The following is a 14,958-nucleotide window of genomic DNA, read 5'->3' on the forward strand; positions in this document are numbered from 1 at the left end:
CCCGGGCTGCCAGTCCCAGAGGAAGGGAACACCTCCCAATTGGACTACCTGCACATAGGTAAAAACTGCCACTGGATGTATCACATGCAATCTAATTCACTACCCCAGGATATGATAAATCTTTGTTGCAGTCCTGACAATCTTTAGACGCTATCTGATGGGCATGCTACCACGCATCAGTTATGAATTGTAAGTAAATGTCATACAATTTGGCCCAAGAAAAATAAAACAAGAATATGGAGACTAGTAAACTGGATATTTCAAAGAAGTGGTAACTGGTTATATATTATATGAAGCTTATATATTATTATGATCATTGCAGCAGATATCATTTCATAACATACAGCCTAGCAAAGCATTGCACCCTTTGTACTATAACTGAACGGTTCCATAGCACACAGCCCACGCAGCCCTAGCCTCTGGCACTGTACTTCTAAAGGAGGCGCCAGGGGAACCAATGTCTTAGTAACTGCATGGAATGTCACCACACCGCCATCTTTGTTCAGGGCGTCGCGGCTTCAATGCGAGGGGGGCGCTCTTCCAGCTCCTCTTTGGTGACAGGAGCCGCTCTGGGCTCGAGCTGTCGCTTCTCGCTGGTTAATATGGCGGCGGCCTGGGCTGCGGCGGAGGCGCGGAGCCAGAGCCCGTGAATCGGGGACCCGAGAGCCGCAGCCCGGCTGTGGACGCAGTGGGGAGTCCGCTCGCAGGACCCAGGCATAGGGTGTGTCGGCGCTGCCTAAGGAGGCCCGGATCTGACAGCATCGGCTGCGGAAGGGATGTAACCGGCTCGCCTTGGGCCATCCCTGCGGCAGCGGCGGACAAGCAGCTAACGAAAGGCCGGGGATGGGCCAGCAGGTAGGCCGCGTTGGAGGTGAGACACCGGGTGGAGGACCGCCACCGCCCAGAGGTAGCCGGAACACCGGGGCCAAACTCAGCAACCTCCCCGGAACCGGAGTCGGTGGTCGCCGGAGGGAAACAACCGGGAGGAGCAACCCGGAGACCGGCTTCAACATATTCACCCAGCACGGTAATTGCCCGGCTAATGTGATGTATATGGAGATATACAGTTTAGAGAGAGAGACAGCGAAACACAGTGTCATAGGTACACGTATGTGTACAGTGTGTATGTATATGTGTGTGTATGTATATGTGTGTGTATGTATATGTGTGTGTATGTGTGTGTGTGTGTGTGTGTGTGTGTGTATATATGTATATATATATATATATATATATATATATATATATATATATATATATATATATATATATATATATATATATATATACATACACACACACACACACATTTCCCCAATCTATGAACAACAGAAAGGATTGAAGGAACGGGCTGTCACTTTTGTAAAAATAGAGGAGCCTTTTAAGTAAACACAGAGATGTATAATGTGCGAACCGATTTTACCGATTGGACGAGTATAGTATATTATAGTTTATGGACCGTGGCAACACATTTAAATAATAAGTGTGTGTATTTATGTGTGTGTGTGTGTGTGTGTGTATATATATATATATATATATATATATATATATATATATATATATATATATATATATATATACATACACACATATGCAGAGGTGAGGACCGGCACTGCAGGACTTGGGTAAATCCAAAAGAGGGTAGCATGCCCCGGTGCCAGCAATAGGGACCTTGTAGATACAGGTAGAAGAATGGGCACTCAGGGACTTTTTGTAGGGTGAAAGGTGGACTGGTTTATTCAGTCAGGTCGTCAACGTTTCGGGGTCTCCCCCGTCATCAGGACAGACTAGGATTTGTGGACCATTCGTTCTTTGTCATGCCCCTGTGTTGCTTCTATGCACAGGAGGGATTGGTACATCTGGATGTAATAGCGGCATGTCATAAAGAAAAGTACAAAGACTTGGAGGGCGATCTGTACACAACATGTTGTGGTGCTTTTTAATATCCTCGCTGACTGTCGTTACTTCCTATGTTTATACACCCATTGATAGAGGCTGTGAAAAAGTTATCTGTTTCTGTTGTGTTTTGTTTCATTTGATATTTTATTAGGTCTGTTGCCTCATTACATCTGCATTCTTAAATGGTATTCTATATGTACTTACTAAGCCATGGAAGAATTGCTTGGAAATGTGGTGGGATGATCGCTACAGGAAATTGAAGGCTTAAGAGCAGTATAAAATGCTGGTGCAGTGGAAAAGAGCTTGGATGGCGTTTCTTTATATGAAAGACTGTTTCTTTTATACCTCTTCCACGTGGCAAACTGGGGTCTGACCTTTCACACCTAACCCTTCTTTAAACCCAGGTTGCTCAACCAAGGTTATTCATTTTGCTGCTTTCACACTGCACCTCGACCCGGAAAATGCACAGGTGAAAGATGCCATGTGAAAGGGGTATGCTATGTTTTCCGATCAGCATGCTGGGCTGCACCTGGGATTTTGACCCCAGGTCTGGCATTTTCACATTAAACCCATGTCGCCTATTATACACAGGACGACCCAGGTTTAAACCTTCTGATCTCCTGGGTGGAATCGCCAGGTTGGTTGACCCGGGATATAAGATTTGGGGGGGGGGGGGATTCAGGTTGGTTCACAAAGCACATTGGGTTTGCTAATGGACTAAACGATGTGCAATACAAGTATGGCTGATGGAATAGTGTTACATTTGGGTGGGGTGTGTCCTTCAAACTGATTTCTTTATTGCAGTTAAAAATAAAGCAGCCAGTATTTACCCTGCACAGAAACAAAATAATTCACCCAAATCTAACTCCCTGCACATGTTACATCTGCCCCACCTGCAGTGCAGCATGGTTTTGTCCATTAGCAAACCAAATGTGCTTTGCGAGCCAACCTGAATCACCTCCTTGGTGCCTTCATACCATACCTCAACCTGAGCTGACCCGGCAATAACCCGGGGTTGAAGTGTGGTGTGATAGGGGAATATGTAAATGATACAGATTGCTTTGTGAAGCAAAATCAGTGTGAGCTGTGCATCTCCATAGACAGAACAATTGTGTAATGCTGACTTCTCAACAGATATTAATGCATGAAGCTGAGTTAACAGAAAATTAGTAGTTATTGTATATAGTTTTGATATTGTATAGGGAAATTCTATGGTATTGGATGCCGCAATAATGAATGGGTGCCCAACAGAGCAGTTCAATTGTTCCAGGCCCCCATTATTGCACTTGTTGTGCTCAAATAGGCAGGGTTTAGCCACATACAGCGGCTAGGCACATTGAAAGTTCAATTTCCCACTTGGGAGATGGCAGGAAAAAACGTGTTTGTGTCCCACATGGCACTCATACATGTTTGGGGCAACAGTTGAATTGCTAAAGTGAGCGCCATATAGCAGAAAACAATTAAATCCCACCACCAGCATAATGTCAACATTCAACATGTCTAAATGGTCAGAATATTGAAAATGCTTTTATTTATTTATTAAGTTTCTTATATAGCGCATACATATTCCGCAGCGCTTTACAGAGTATAGTTGAACATTCACATCAGTCCCTGCCCCATTGGAGCTTAAAATCTATATTCCCTACCACATGTACACACACAGACATTCTAGGGTTCATTTTTGTTAGGATTGTGGGAGGAAATCGGAGTACCCGGAGGAAACCCACGCAAGTACTGGGAGAATATACAAACAACGCACAGTTAGGGTTATGGTGGGAATCGAACCAGTGACCTCAGTGCTGTGAGGCAGTAATGCTGGGTGTGGTATGGGACTCCGACAGTCATTATCCCAATGTCGGGATCCCGACTGCCCGTAGTCAGATAGCATAGCGAGCGCAAAAAAGCGCTCGCCACGCTGCGGGCACGGTGACTCGCTACGCGAGCCACCTATTCTATTCTCCCTCTATGGGGGTCGTGGACCCCCACGAGGGAAAATAGCGGGTGTCCGTCGGGCACCCGGCTGTCGGCATTTTGACAGTGGGATCCCGACGTCGGGTAAATGATTGTCGGGAACCCGTCCGGCACCTGTAATGCTAACCATTAAACCATCGATAATGCTTTATCCTTAACTCTAACCCTAACTATAACCCTTATTCTGATATCAACATTTCATATAGACATAACTGTCAACAATAGAAGGCAGAGATTGTTAATACTGACAAACTGACTGTATACCATTATATACTATAGTAATACAACAGAGCTACTATCAAACCGCACATTCACTGACGGTACAGGGCCTACACACAGGGAGATGGGCTGAGTGATATTAGATTGCTCGGCAGACAGTGATGTGCCAGCGCTGTGTGCCAAGCAGTCTGTCTGGGACAGTGTTCTTCGGTGAGAACACTGGTTCTGACTGATTTAATGCTGGATATTAATCGCTGGGCCATAGCGACGCACAGGGCTGCGTATCCCTATGTATGTACACACGTAGGGATATTGGGGCATTTTTTTAAGTGAGATTGCGGAAATGCCCCTAAATCACTACGTGTAGGCCCCATTAGTTTTACTTAGCTTAAACATTTAATTGCAACAGTGGGAATTGCTGTAGCAGAATGTATTTAGTATAGCGATATTATTTATAATGTTTTGTTGTTTTTTTTCCCCTGTGGTGACTGCGAGCCTTACAGAGCAGCTTTCATATCGCCGGCATCCGGAACCTCTCTGGAAATTCTTTCCTATTGCTTTTCATTGGTGTCGCACAATACATTATAGGCAGCTAAACCACTGAACATTGTATGCAATTTTGTTTTAATGAGTAATATGTGCAGAGAATGGAGTTTCAGACCTGAGTGCTTGGGAATGCGGACCCATTATGCTATATGGAAACTGGAGATGTGCTGTTTGTGTTGAGAAACTCCTGTTGATTTATAGTGAGCACAAGGTTTTACATTTGCATCATGCTGATTACAATTCAATTTGTTTTTCTTTTTATGATTTTGAATGTTTTATTAAAATTTCTCGACCCAAAGCTAGGCTTATTGCATTTTCGGAATGAGGTTTGCCAGTCATTGGCCCTCAAATATACCACCGAAATGTATTTTTATAATTTTTATTCTTTTTCACCTATATTTCTAAATTCACTTTCAACTGGGTAATTTGACTGGATTAGACACTGAGGAATATTTACTAAACTGCGGGATTTTAGACATGTGGAGATACAGCACCCAGTCAGATTATTTTCTAGTTAAATTATAAATTCAATTTGATTATTTTTTTAGATTTGTTTGCTGTGGGTAACCCTCCTCCATTTCTAAAAACCTGCACTAACCCTATGGGGAAACTAAATTTGGGCACCTGTAAGTAATGGGCATCCTGGACTTTTCAGTTGTGTTCACGATGGGTGCTAGTGCCATGGCAACCATTATTTCTGCCTGCGCCCTACTCACACGGCTGAACATGGTATGCCATATTTGTCATATTGCACCTGTTCTCCCATCTAAAACGGTAGGAGATCATGGGGCAATATGCAATTGATAATTTTTTTTTTTTGTGTGTGTGTTGCTTGTGCTAATTAAGGTCGGGTGAGGGCTAAACCTAACTAAACTAATCGGCGCACCAAAAAAGTCCTGTTCGAGCGCTCATGCGTGTGACTTTTTGCAGACTTAAGATCACCACTCCTGTGGGGTGCGAGCTGAAATGTCGGCAGCCAGACACACTCCAAATAGCTCTACATTTAGGGCCTTATTCTAGTTCACTCTTTCTGACAAAATCCTTCTTAGATGGACAAAACCATTTGCACTGCAGGGGGGCAGATGTAAAATGTGCAGAGAGAATTAGATTTGGGTGAGTTATTTTGTTTCTGTGCAGGGTAAATACTGGCTGCTTTATTCGTACACTGCAATATAGATCTCACTTTAAATTAAAACCCCACCCAAAGCTAATTCTCTCTGCACAAGTAACATCTGCCCCACCTGCAGTGCACATGGTTTTGTCCATCTAAGAAGGATTTTGTCAGAGTGAACTAGAATAAGGCCCTTAATGAGGTCCGTTGGCCACCCTCTAATGGCTGCCGTCAGCGTAAACATTTGAATACGGCCTTGTGTGTGTGTGTGTGTGTGTGTGTGTGTGTGTGTGTGTGTGTGTGTGTGGAATATGCACATTAAGTAATGGGTGCCTGTGGCTCTCGCATCCATCATCAACATGAAATATCACTCCTCCAAAAACAATTTAATGCCCCCTTTTGAGATCTTCTATTGTGTATAAATGTTATTTATTTGGTTCCCTTTAGAATGTGCGCTTACACAACTGGTCGCTTTCCAGTTATTTTCCAGTTCGATCTCCCGCAGGACATTTAAGGACCCTATTCACAGGTCTGACTTGTCCAAGGGACAAGTCCGACCTGATCTCCATTCAACTTCCCCGTCAGCACCTCAGGACGGCTGTATACAATTTGGGACTTGATTCTCATGGAGCTGCCGGTGGTGAACCGGCTGTGGTAGCGGTGGGTGGCAGGATATTTGAAAACTCCCATTCAAATTAATGGGTTTCCCTGCTCTATGGACTATAGGTGTGTGCCAGCGGTATGGCACAATATGGCCCTGTTCAGATGCATGTATGACCTACAGGATCCGATCCAATGCTCAGGGGAATGCATATTGGGTCGGATCAGGTGTCAAACCGGTCCGATTTGGCCAGTTTTCATCTCCTATATCGGGCTGGAATTGGATGAAAACAGGCAAAATCTGACCTCTGTGTGTGGACACCTTTTAGAAACTAGAGCCAAAATTGCCTTCTTGCAAATTGTTGCGGTCAGTCTTCTCAGAAACTTGAGTAAAGTCACTCTTTTTCAGACTCCCCAACCGCCTGTTTGCCATTATGTAGATATATATTAAAGTTCTATTGAATAATCGGTTATTTTTATCATTTAACAAAATCCAAAGTGAATGAACAGACAAGGAATTTAAATCTAATCAATATTTAATGTGAACATCCTTTGCCTTTAAAACTGCAATAATTTATTGTAGGTACATTTGCACAAATTCAGGGATTTTGAGGGACTATATAGTAAGGCATATGACTAACCAATCATAGCAAACAGGTGATAATGGTACTCCTTTTCATACGTAGGTTGATATACAACTGGGTAAGGAACAGCCAAATTCTTGGCACCTCTTAGTAGAATCATTTGCACTTGTGAGTTACGGACGTGCCTGTGTAATTAACTATTTCCAGAATTTGCATATGCTATTTTTTGGGTGTACTGCACATCATAAAGAAAAATTATATCTATATTCCTCATTGCAATTAGGGTGGCCGGTTGGGGATCGGCGGGATCCTTGGATTTGGCCCCAAAATGTCCGGGATACTCCAATCCCGGTATTTTGGGATTAGACTGCGCATACAGCTTCTGAACACCTGCTAAGACACTGCCCGGCTGCTCCCGGCGTGCAGCTTGTGCAGCGTGACTTGGTCATAGACGCACCTCTACCGCCAGAACCCTCCGTCTCGCTGCCTGCTCTCCCGGCGGCGCCCGACCTGTGCTCCCCCTTCCTTCCCTACTGCTGCAATCCATGTGTCACATAACCCCCTGCTTACTGCCTCCCCGGTGGCCATATAACTTGCAACACCTGCTGACCGCCGCAACGCCTGCCTGCCCCATCCCTCCTCATAAGTAAATGTAGATTGAGAAAATGCCCTCAGGTTGGCATCACTAATTGCAATTAATGAGCACAGAAGTAGACTTAAGGGAAACTGACAATTTCAGATATCATTTCCAGTGATAGAACAGGGTTTGTGATCTATTATCCAGTTCCATTTGGCAGTATTTTTATGTAGATATTTAATGCCATAATTAGTTACCTACTCTTAATTCACTTCAGGATTTAAGCTGCCCATACACGGTCCGTTTAACGGATCCGTTCGGGACTTAAATAGTACACATCACATCGCATGCCTTGTTCATGCAATGCGATGTGATGAACAGCTAGTACAAAAAGTATGTGCAGCACATACTTTTTGTACCGTACGATGAGATGCGCGGGAGCGCGCATCTCATAGTACAGAACGGACATCCGGGAACGGACAGTCTATGGGCAGCTTCAGTAATGTGATTTTTGCAGAATAGAGCTAATGCAAAATCTGTGCTACAATCAAGTTCACTTACGCACGTCATTCTAGGGATTGTATTGTACCAACAAGTGCCTGACTGCAAGTGTTTCTCTGCAAGTACCCACATATCTTGCATTAATTTAGCAAAGGCAGGTACATACAGTTGTAAACAACTCTTGTCAAGGGTGGGTGTGTCCACGGAATTATTTTTTTATGTTGGGTGAATGTTCATATTGTATGAACTCACCTATTAGAGGTCACAAGGCAGCAGAGCTCCAGTATCCATATCTGGTGAAGGGACCAGCTTCCTGTCCTCTGCAATGCATAGCTATTAGGAATGTGGTACTCTAGCAGATGGGAGTACCATGGTTACTTAGCAAAGGATGCAGTGATGGCTTCTGCATTTCTAAACCCGAATGGGTTGAGAGAGTGCTGTTTAGGCACCAAGAGGGATCACTTTTTTGTTCAGCTCGACGCACCCGGGGATTGATCGTTATATTTGGTCGAAAATGGCCATGTCATTTAAAATATTTGAACGTGTGTGTGGGCAGGTTTAGCCTGCTTGCTTTGTGGTTGTGCCACAGCCGAATATGCTGGGTGTAAAGTAAAATTAGCCTTTTCCTTTTTCTGTATTTTTATAAATTATGGTTAAATATTTACATTCTTATGCCGAAATTTTTTTTGTTGAATTTATACTTGAAAGATTCTTTTTTTTTTTTTCTACAGGACATTATTATTAGTTTTACTGTTTTTGTTACTATTTTTCTTTGGTCATGACTGTGGTTAGCTTAATAAAACTCGCAGTATTGGTGTAGAGAGGACCCTCTAGCATTTAATGACACTAGCTGATGTGCCAGGTTTCAACCATGCTGGGTGGAACATTTTACCCCTTTTCACCCCCTTAGGCTGGCACCAAGCAGGTCACATTCAGCGGGACCCTCTTTGCCGGAAGGAGGCGGTGTGGGTTTGCACACAAAGTTGTGACCAGAATCTGCAGTGGCCACTGCCACTTTGTGCATGCCTATATTCAAATGTATGTGTTTGCCCTGAAATCCGGTTGGCCATGGCGGTTGCGGCCCCACCGCATATGTTTGGGCAGCCACATAGGAGTCTTTGTGTGTGCTCCTTCCGTCCAATCAGGTCCCGTTCACCATTGCCGCTATGTGTGGGCCCCAGCCTTAGGAGTTGAATTTCTAACAATCCCTGCTTGTGAATGGCTGCAAATGCTGTCACAATTTCCAGACCACAGAGCAGGTGCACATGGAGAGTTCCCAAACTGTCACATTTACCAGAGCACAATGGTGATGCATCACAAATGGAAGGCAGGCACTTTGCTATATAACTCCAAAACAAAGCAACCAATTACAATGTCAGTTTTTTTTGCTGCATATCTACAGATATTAGATATATCTAATTATATACTGTTATACAGTAATGTTGGCAGTTCTTTGTGATGGCAATCCCAAATTAAACATACTGTAGTGTCCATTTTATGTACTGTCGTTGAAATAACTTTATGGTTCAGAGCTTTTTATTCTTTTTTAAATATGCCCTGTTGCCACATTCTTATATAAAGCAATGACCTCCATCTAGCTGAGTGGAAGTAAAGGGCTTGGGAGGACCTTACCACAATAGCACTTAGTGTATACAGAGAGGATCCACTGATGGACTGTCTGAGCCTTTTCAGTTGGCTTAGGCGCAAGGTCTAATACCCAGGTGGTATTGTGGTTCTCTGTAGCTGCTCTCCAGGTTACAAAGTGCTTTGAGGCTGGAATAATTAGCAAGGATGTGTTCCCGTGGCTCTGCATTACCGAAGGGAGGATTCATCCAGTGTTCCCTGTGACCTTGTTTAAAACTTCACCAGGAAAATCTCAATTGATAAACGTTTGGAAATGTCTGTAGAATGATTAAGTGGAGTTTGTTAATTTGATCATTGCACTAAGGATTAATCCACTAGCCGTAAAAATGTTCTCTGACCAATGATATTACATCTAGAAGAGCTTTGTGAATGGAGTGTCTGGTTAGCCTACATCTGAGAGACCAGCTGTATGTACCAGGTGCTGTTCTTTATGATTCACCGTACATGAGTTTCTAGCACTGGGAAGTGTCTGTTTTCCAAATCCTTCAAACGGGAATTCAGTTGTTTTCGAACACGTTCAGCTCCTGTTTTAAAGTGATGGCCGAAATTCAGTCGTTAGTACAGCAGAGGGTGGTTGCATATTATCATGCCCAAGTGCACCAGACTTAAGGGGCCCATACACGGTCCGTTAAACGGATCCGTTCGGGTCACATAAAGCACGCTTCGCATCGGATCGCATGCCTAGTGCATGCGGTGTGCATGCAATGCGATCCGATGTGAAGTTTAGCTAGTACAAAAAGTATGTGCAGCACATACTTTTTGTACCGTACTATGTGATGTGCGGGAGCGCGCATCGCATAGTACTAAACGGACGGCCCAGGAACGGACCGTCTATGGGCGCCTTTAGTCTTGTAAGGCAGGAGGGAAGATCTGTGTGTAATGGGGCCTACACACCTAGCGGTTTTGTGTTATTTGCTAAGCGTTCTGACTTAATTTGATTGCTTAAAGAATGACCCGACATCGCTCCGTGTGTAGGGGCCTATCGCCGGGCGATGTAGGTCATGCATGCAAGATAAATCTAGTTAGATCGCCAGTGTTCTCACTGGAGAGCACTGGCCCTGACAGATCGCTCTGCACCCATGGCTGACACATCACTGTATGCTGAGCCATCTAGCATCACTCTGCAACATCAGCCCCTTAAGGCTGATAGACCATATGGACGGTGTAATGGTTAGCATTACTGCCTCACAGCACTGAGGTCATGGGTACGATTCCCTCCATGGCCCTAACTGTGCGGAGTTTGTATATTCTCCCCGTACTTGCGTGGGTTTCCTCCCACAATCCAAAAATATACTGGTAAGTTATTGGGCTCCTAACAAAAATTAACCCTAGAATGTCTGTGTGTGCGTGTACATGTGGTAGGAAATATATATATATATATATATATATATATATATATATGTATATATGTATGGTATGTTCAACTATTCTCTGTAAAGCGCTGCGGAATATGTGTGCGCTATATAAGAAACTGATAATAATTAGACCTTTTTAAATTTGTGAATTTATCTGAAATGTTTATTGGCTAAGAAGTGGTAAAAAGCGCAAACACAGGCTGCTCTGTGCATTCTAGTGGCTCAGATTTCCCAAACATAGAGCAACAGGGTGGGTTTTCATTAATAGAGCACTGCAATACTGTGTGGTCAATTGTACCCATGTTAAGGTCTAGGCGGTATCTTTCCAGAAGCTTGTATATTGTTTGGTAGCCACTCATGCTGTGAATTTGGTCAGAGATCTCTGTGTGCACCATAATGCACGATGATAATTGACCATGATGTTGGAAAATGTTAGAAAGATGGCTGCCCTTACAGTGGGTGTAGCTGTTTGCTAGGCTTGTCACTGTATGCAAGTGTATCCAATCGACGATGTCTAGTTTGACAATGACTTGGTCAACAGCGACTAGCTAGACACCTAAAAATCGTTTGCATACACTCGATCGACATTGTTGGGTCGTCACAAGCAAAAGGTTGAAAGGAACATAGTCTACAGTTTTTCCTATTTTTTTATTTTATTTTTTAAACCGACTTTACCACCCCAGTGGACATAGAGGGAGAATGAAATAGTGTGCTGAGCGTAGCTGCTCGACAAATGCGACTGGACGCGGTACACATACGGTGTCCACATTGGCCTATGTGGACAAATTCATGTCGACCCTTTGCTCTTGTCTATTTTCTGTTACTGTTGGTCTAGACACTGATGTCTATGTTTAGGTGTCTGGTTGCGGCTGACCAAGTCATTGTTGATCTAGACATCACCGATCTTCTAGATAGGTGCATCCAAGCGAATACACCTCCTCATGGTATCAAACGGGATATTCAGTATGGTTCATTTTATCTGGGTGAATACACGTCGCTGCTCAGGGTTTATTTCTTTTAATACATTCAGGTTATTCTGTCATTCATTTTACAGGTTTTGACGCTTGACCCTGAACAGCTAGAAGCACATTTGTCTTCTGTGTTTGATGTTCCAATAGGACCAGAAATGCTGTATATTTGTTGTCAGGCTATAGAACTATATCATGGCATACAGTATATACAGAACTATATCATGGCATATATACAGAAGGATATCATGGCATACAGTATATACAGAACTATATCATGGCATAGAGTATATACAGAACTATATCATGGCATACAGTATATACAGAACTATTATCATGGCATATATACAGAACGATATCATGGCATAAGCTTTGTATGTTGGAATGGTCGTCCTCCTGTGTGAAGGCAGGAAGAGACGCTCCTACAGCCTAGGGGTACGTTACAGTCCTATTAGAAGTAATGTGATCAGAAACTGCCTGTGGGGGTTGTGTTTGAAGAATATGTAGAAGAGCGATGATTCATTCTGCGTTGTTAGATGTTTACCCGGCCAGAGCTTTCGGAAGGAGCCCCATAACTAGATTCAGCCTCAAGCCTATTCTTAGATTACATGACAGAAATCTGTTTACCCTGTAGCACCCAGATTGTTCAGTATAGTGGCTGTCGTAGTGTAAACGTTGGTGTTCAGTAATACCTGGAATTCGCATGTATTAGCAGGAAGTCTTGTGTGTATCGTAAATCCAATGTCTCTATAGTGTCGGCAATCTATATATATATATATATATATATATATATATATATATATATATATATATATATATATATATATATATATATATATATATATATATATATAGTGTGTTCATTCTAGCACCCGCCATATTTGAAAACCCATGCAGTTCCTCTTCTCTGCCTGGGGTGTCTCTGTCTGCTATAGTGCTTCTAGCACAGTGTGGCCTGTGTATCAGCAATGATATGCAAACCAGACCTGTGCTAGAAACACCAGAAAAGACAGTGACACCCCAGGCAGGGAAGAGGAACTACATTGGTTTTCAAATGTGACCACTAGAGGCCACTCAATGGGCCAAATTACTCCTTAACAGAAAGTGGAACCAAAATGATCTGTTTCACACTTGCTGGATATGGACAGAGGGAGCTGTGAAGACAGAGATTGGAGGTAGGAGCAGATCGGGACTAATGGGGCATACATATGGGACGAATGCCGACCCTTTTCTTAAGGGCCCTACATACGCAGAGATGTGTGCCAGAGATACATAACGGGAGATTCAGCACAAGAGATTTCACTCTTGTGGCTCATTTCAGACAATGAGCCACATACAGAGAGATTTGTGTCAGAGATTCAAATTGGGAGATTCAGCACGGGAGATTTCAAATCTGTCACAGAAAGTGAAGTACAACACTGCACTTCATCACAAAAATGTTATTATTACTGAACATTACTTATTACTCTTTAATAAGTATTCTTTCACCTCCCCCTAATATTGCCCCCCCCCCCCCCCCCCCAAAAAAAAAAAGTTAATCATTGGTGGCTAGTGGTTCCCCCTGCACCGACCGACTCCCCCCATATGCAAACTTTTAAACATTGGTGGTACAGTGGGAACGGACATAAAAAAAAAATACTTACCAAGTCCGGGGTCCAGCGTCTCGTCCTGTCATACAGACAATAATTTTGTAAAATAAAAAAATGGCATTGGTTCCCCCCCGAAGGCATGACCAGCCCCGGGCTTTTTGAGTGGTCCTGGTTCCCAAAATCCAGAGGACAAAGTGCGTGGGGTCCCCTGGATTTTGGGGACCAGCACCAGGCTCTTGAGCTGGCCCTGGTTTCCAAAATACGGGGGGGACAAAATGAATAGCGGTCCCCCGTATTTTGGAGACCAGCACCAGGCTCCACTAGCAGGGGGTGTAATGCCATAGCCAGGGGACACGCTTGATGGTGTCCCGTGGCCAAAGCATTACCCACCCTAACTAGTCAGCCCAGGCCGGGAGTTTTTGGGGAGGTGGGGACCCCCCAAATAAGGGGGTCCACCCTCTCCAGGGCACCCCAGGCCTGGGCTGCAGCCCAGGGCTATCCCCTGCACCCCTGGGCGGTGGGTGCAGGGTTGATAGCTTGTTTAACAGTAATATTGTCTTTTACAGTAGGACTACAGGTCCCAGCAAGCCTGCCCCACATGCTGGTACTTGGGAGAACCACAGGTACCAGCATGTGGGGCATTAAAGGCCCACCGGTACCTATAGCCCCCCTGTAAAGGAAATATTAAAATAAAACACACAAACACTGGTTTTAAAATATTTTATTAATCTGATTCTTCTTTTTTCACCCAGGGGAGCTCAGCCCCCCAGGGCTTCTGCGGCATCTTCACCTGGGGGCGGCAGCCGCCTAAGCTCTTTTGCATGGCTGCCGCCTCCCAGGGCTTCTGCCTCTTCATCTGTGTTCTTCACCTGGGGGGCGGCGGCCTTTTAAGCTCTTTTGCATTGGCCGCGCCTCCCAGGACTTCAGGAGCTCTTCTCTCCTTCTCCGCTGTCGGACTGAATGCCCCTACCCGTCTCGAGCTGGCTAATATAGCCAGCTCTAGGGGGCGGGGCAATGACGCGGCGAGCCGTGATTGGCTGGCCGCGGCCATTTTGAAATTTAAATTATTTTTTTTTAACATGTCCGCCGCGCTGCCGCCGAGAGGAGAGGTGAGGTGGGGGTGGCGATGGGTGCTACAGCTGGTGGGGGAGGGGGGTCAGGGGTTCTGCGGCGCGGGGTGCGGCGGGTCTGCAGTCGCTCGGCCCTGCTCATCTGCCCGCAGCCACACATGCGGGAGATGAGCAGGAGCTTTCTGAGCGACTGCTCTGAATTGTACAGCCCGTCCGTTCTGAATCTTGGACAGATTCAGAACGGCGGGTGCGCGCATGTAAATCGCTGTGTGGGCTATATACACAGCGATTTACATGCATCTTCAGGCATTTTCTGAGCGATTTGTT

At 44.5% G+C, this 14,958-nt stretch overlaps 1 protein-coding gene across 2 annotated transcripts in view; it reads left to right on the top strand.

The window, feature by feature from the left end:
* Positions 1-500: 500 nt before the first annotated feature.
* The window catches only part of ABL2 (ABL proto-oncogene 2, non-receptor tyrosine kinase), a 68,559-nt gene continuing 54,101 nt past the window's right edge, over positions 501-14,958 (top strand). For both annotated transcript variants that reach the window (XM_083157224.1, XM_083157225.1), the window contains exon 1: positions 501-1,027. In XM_083157224.1, the coding sequence (XP_083013350.1) occupies positions 844-1,027 (184 nt within the window). In that variant the 5' untranslated portion in view covers positions 501-843. The remainder of the gene's footprint in view (positions 1,028-14,958) is intronic.

This window comes from Crinia signifera, chromosome 8 (genome assembly GCF_055691185.1).
Source record: "Crinia signifera chromosome 8, ASM5569118v1, whole genome shotgun sequence".
Classification (NCBI taxonomy): domain Eukaryota; kingdom Metazoa; phylum Chordata; class Amphibia; order Anura; family Myobatrachidae; genus Crinia; species Crinia signifera.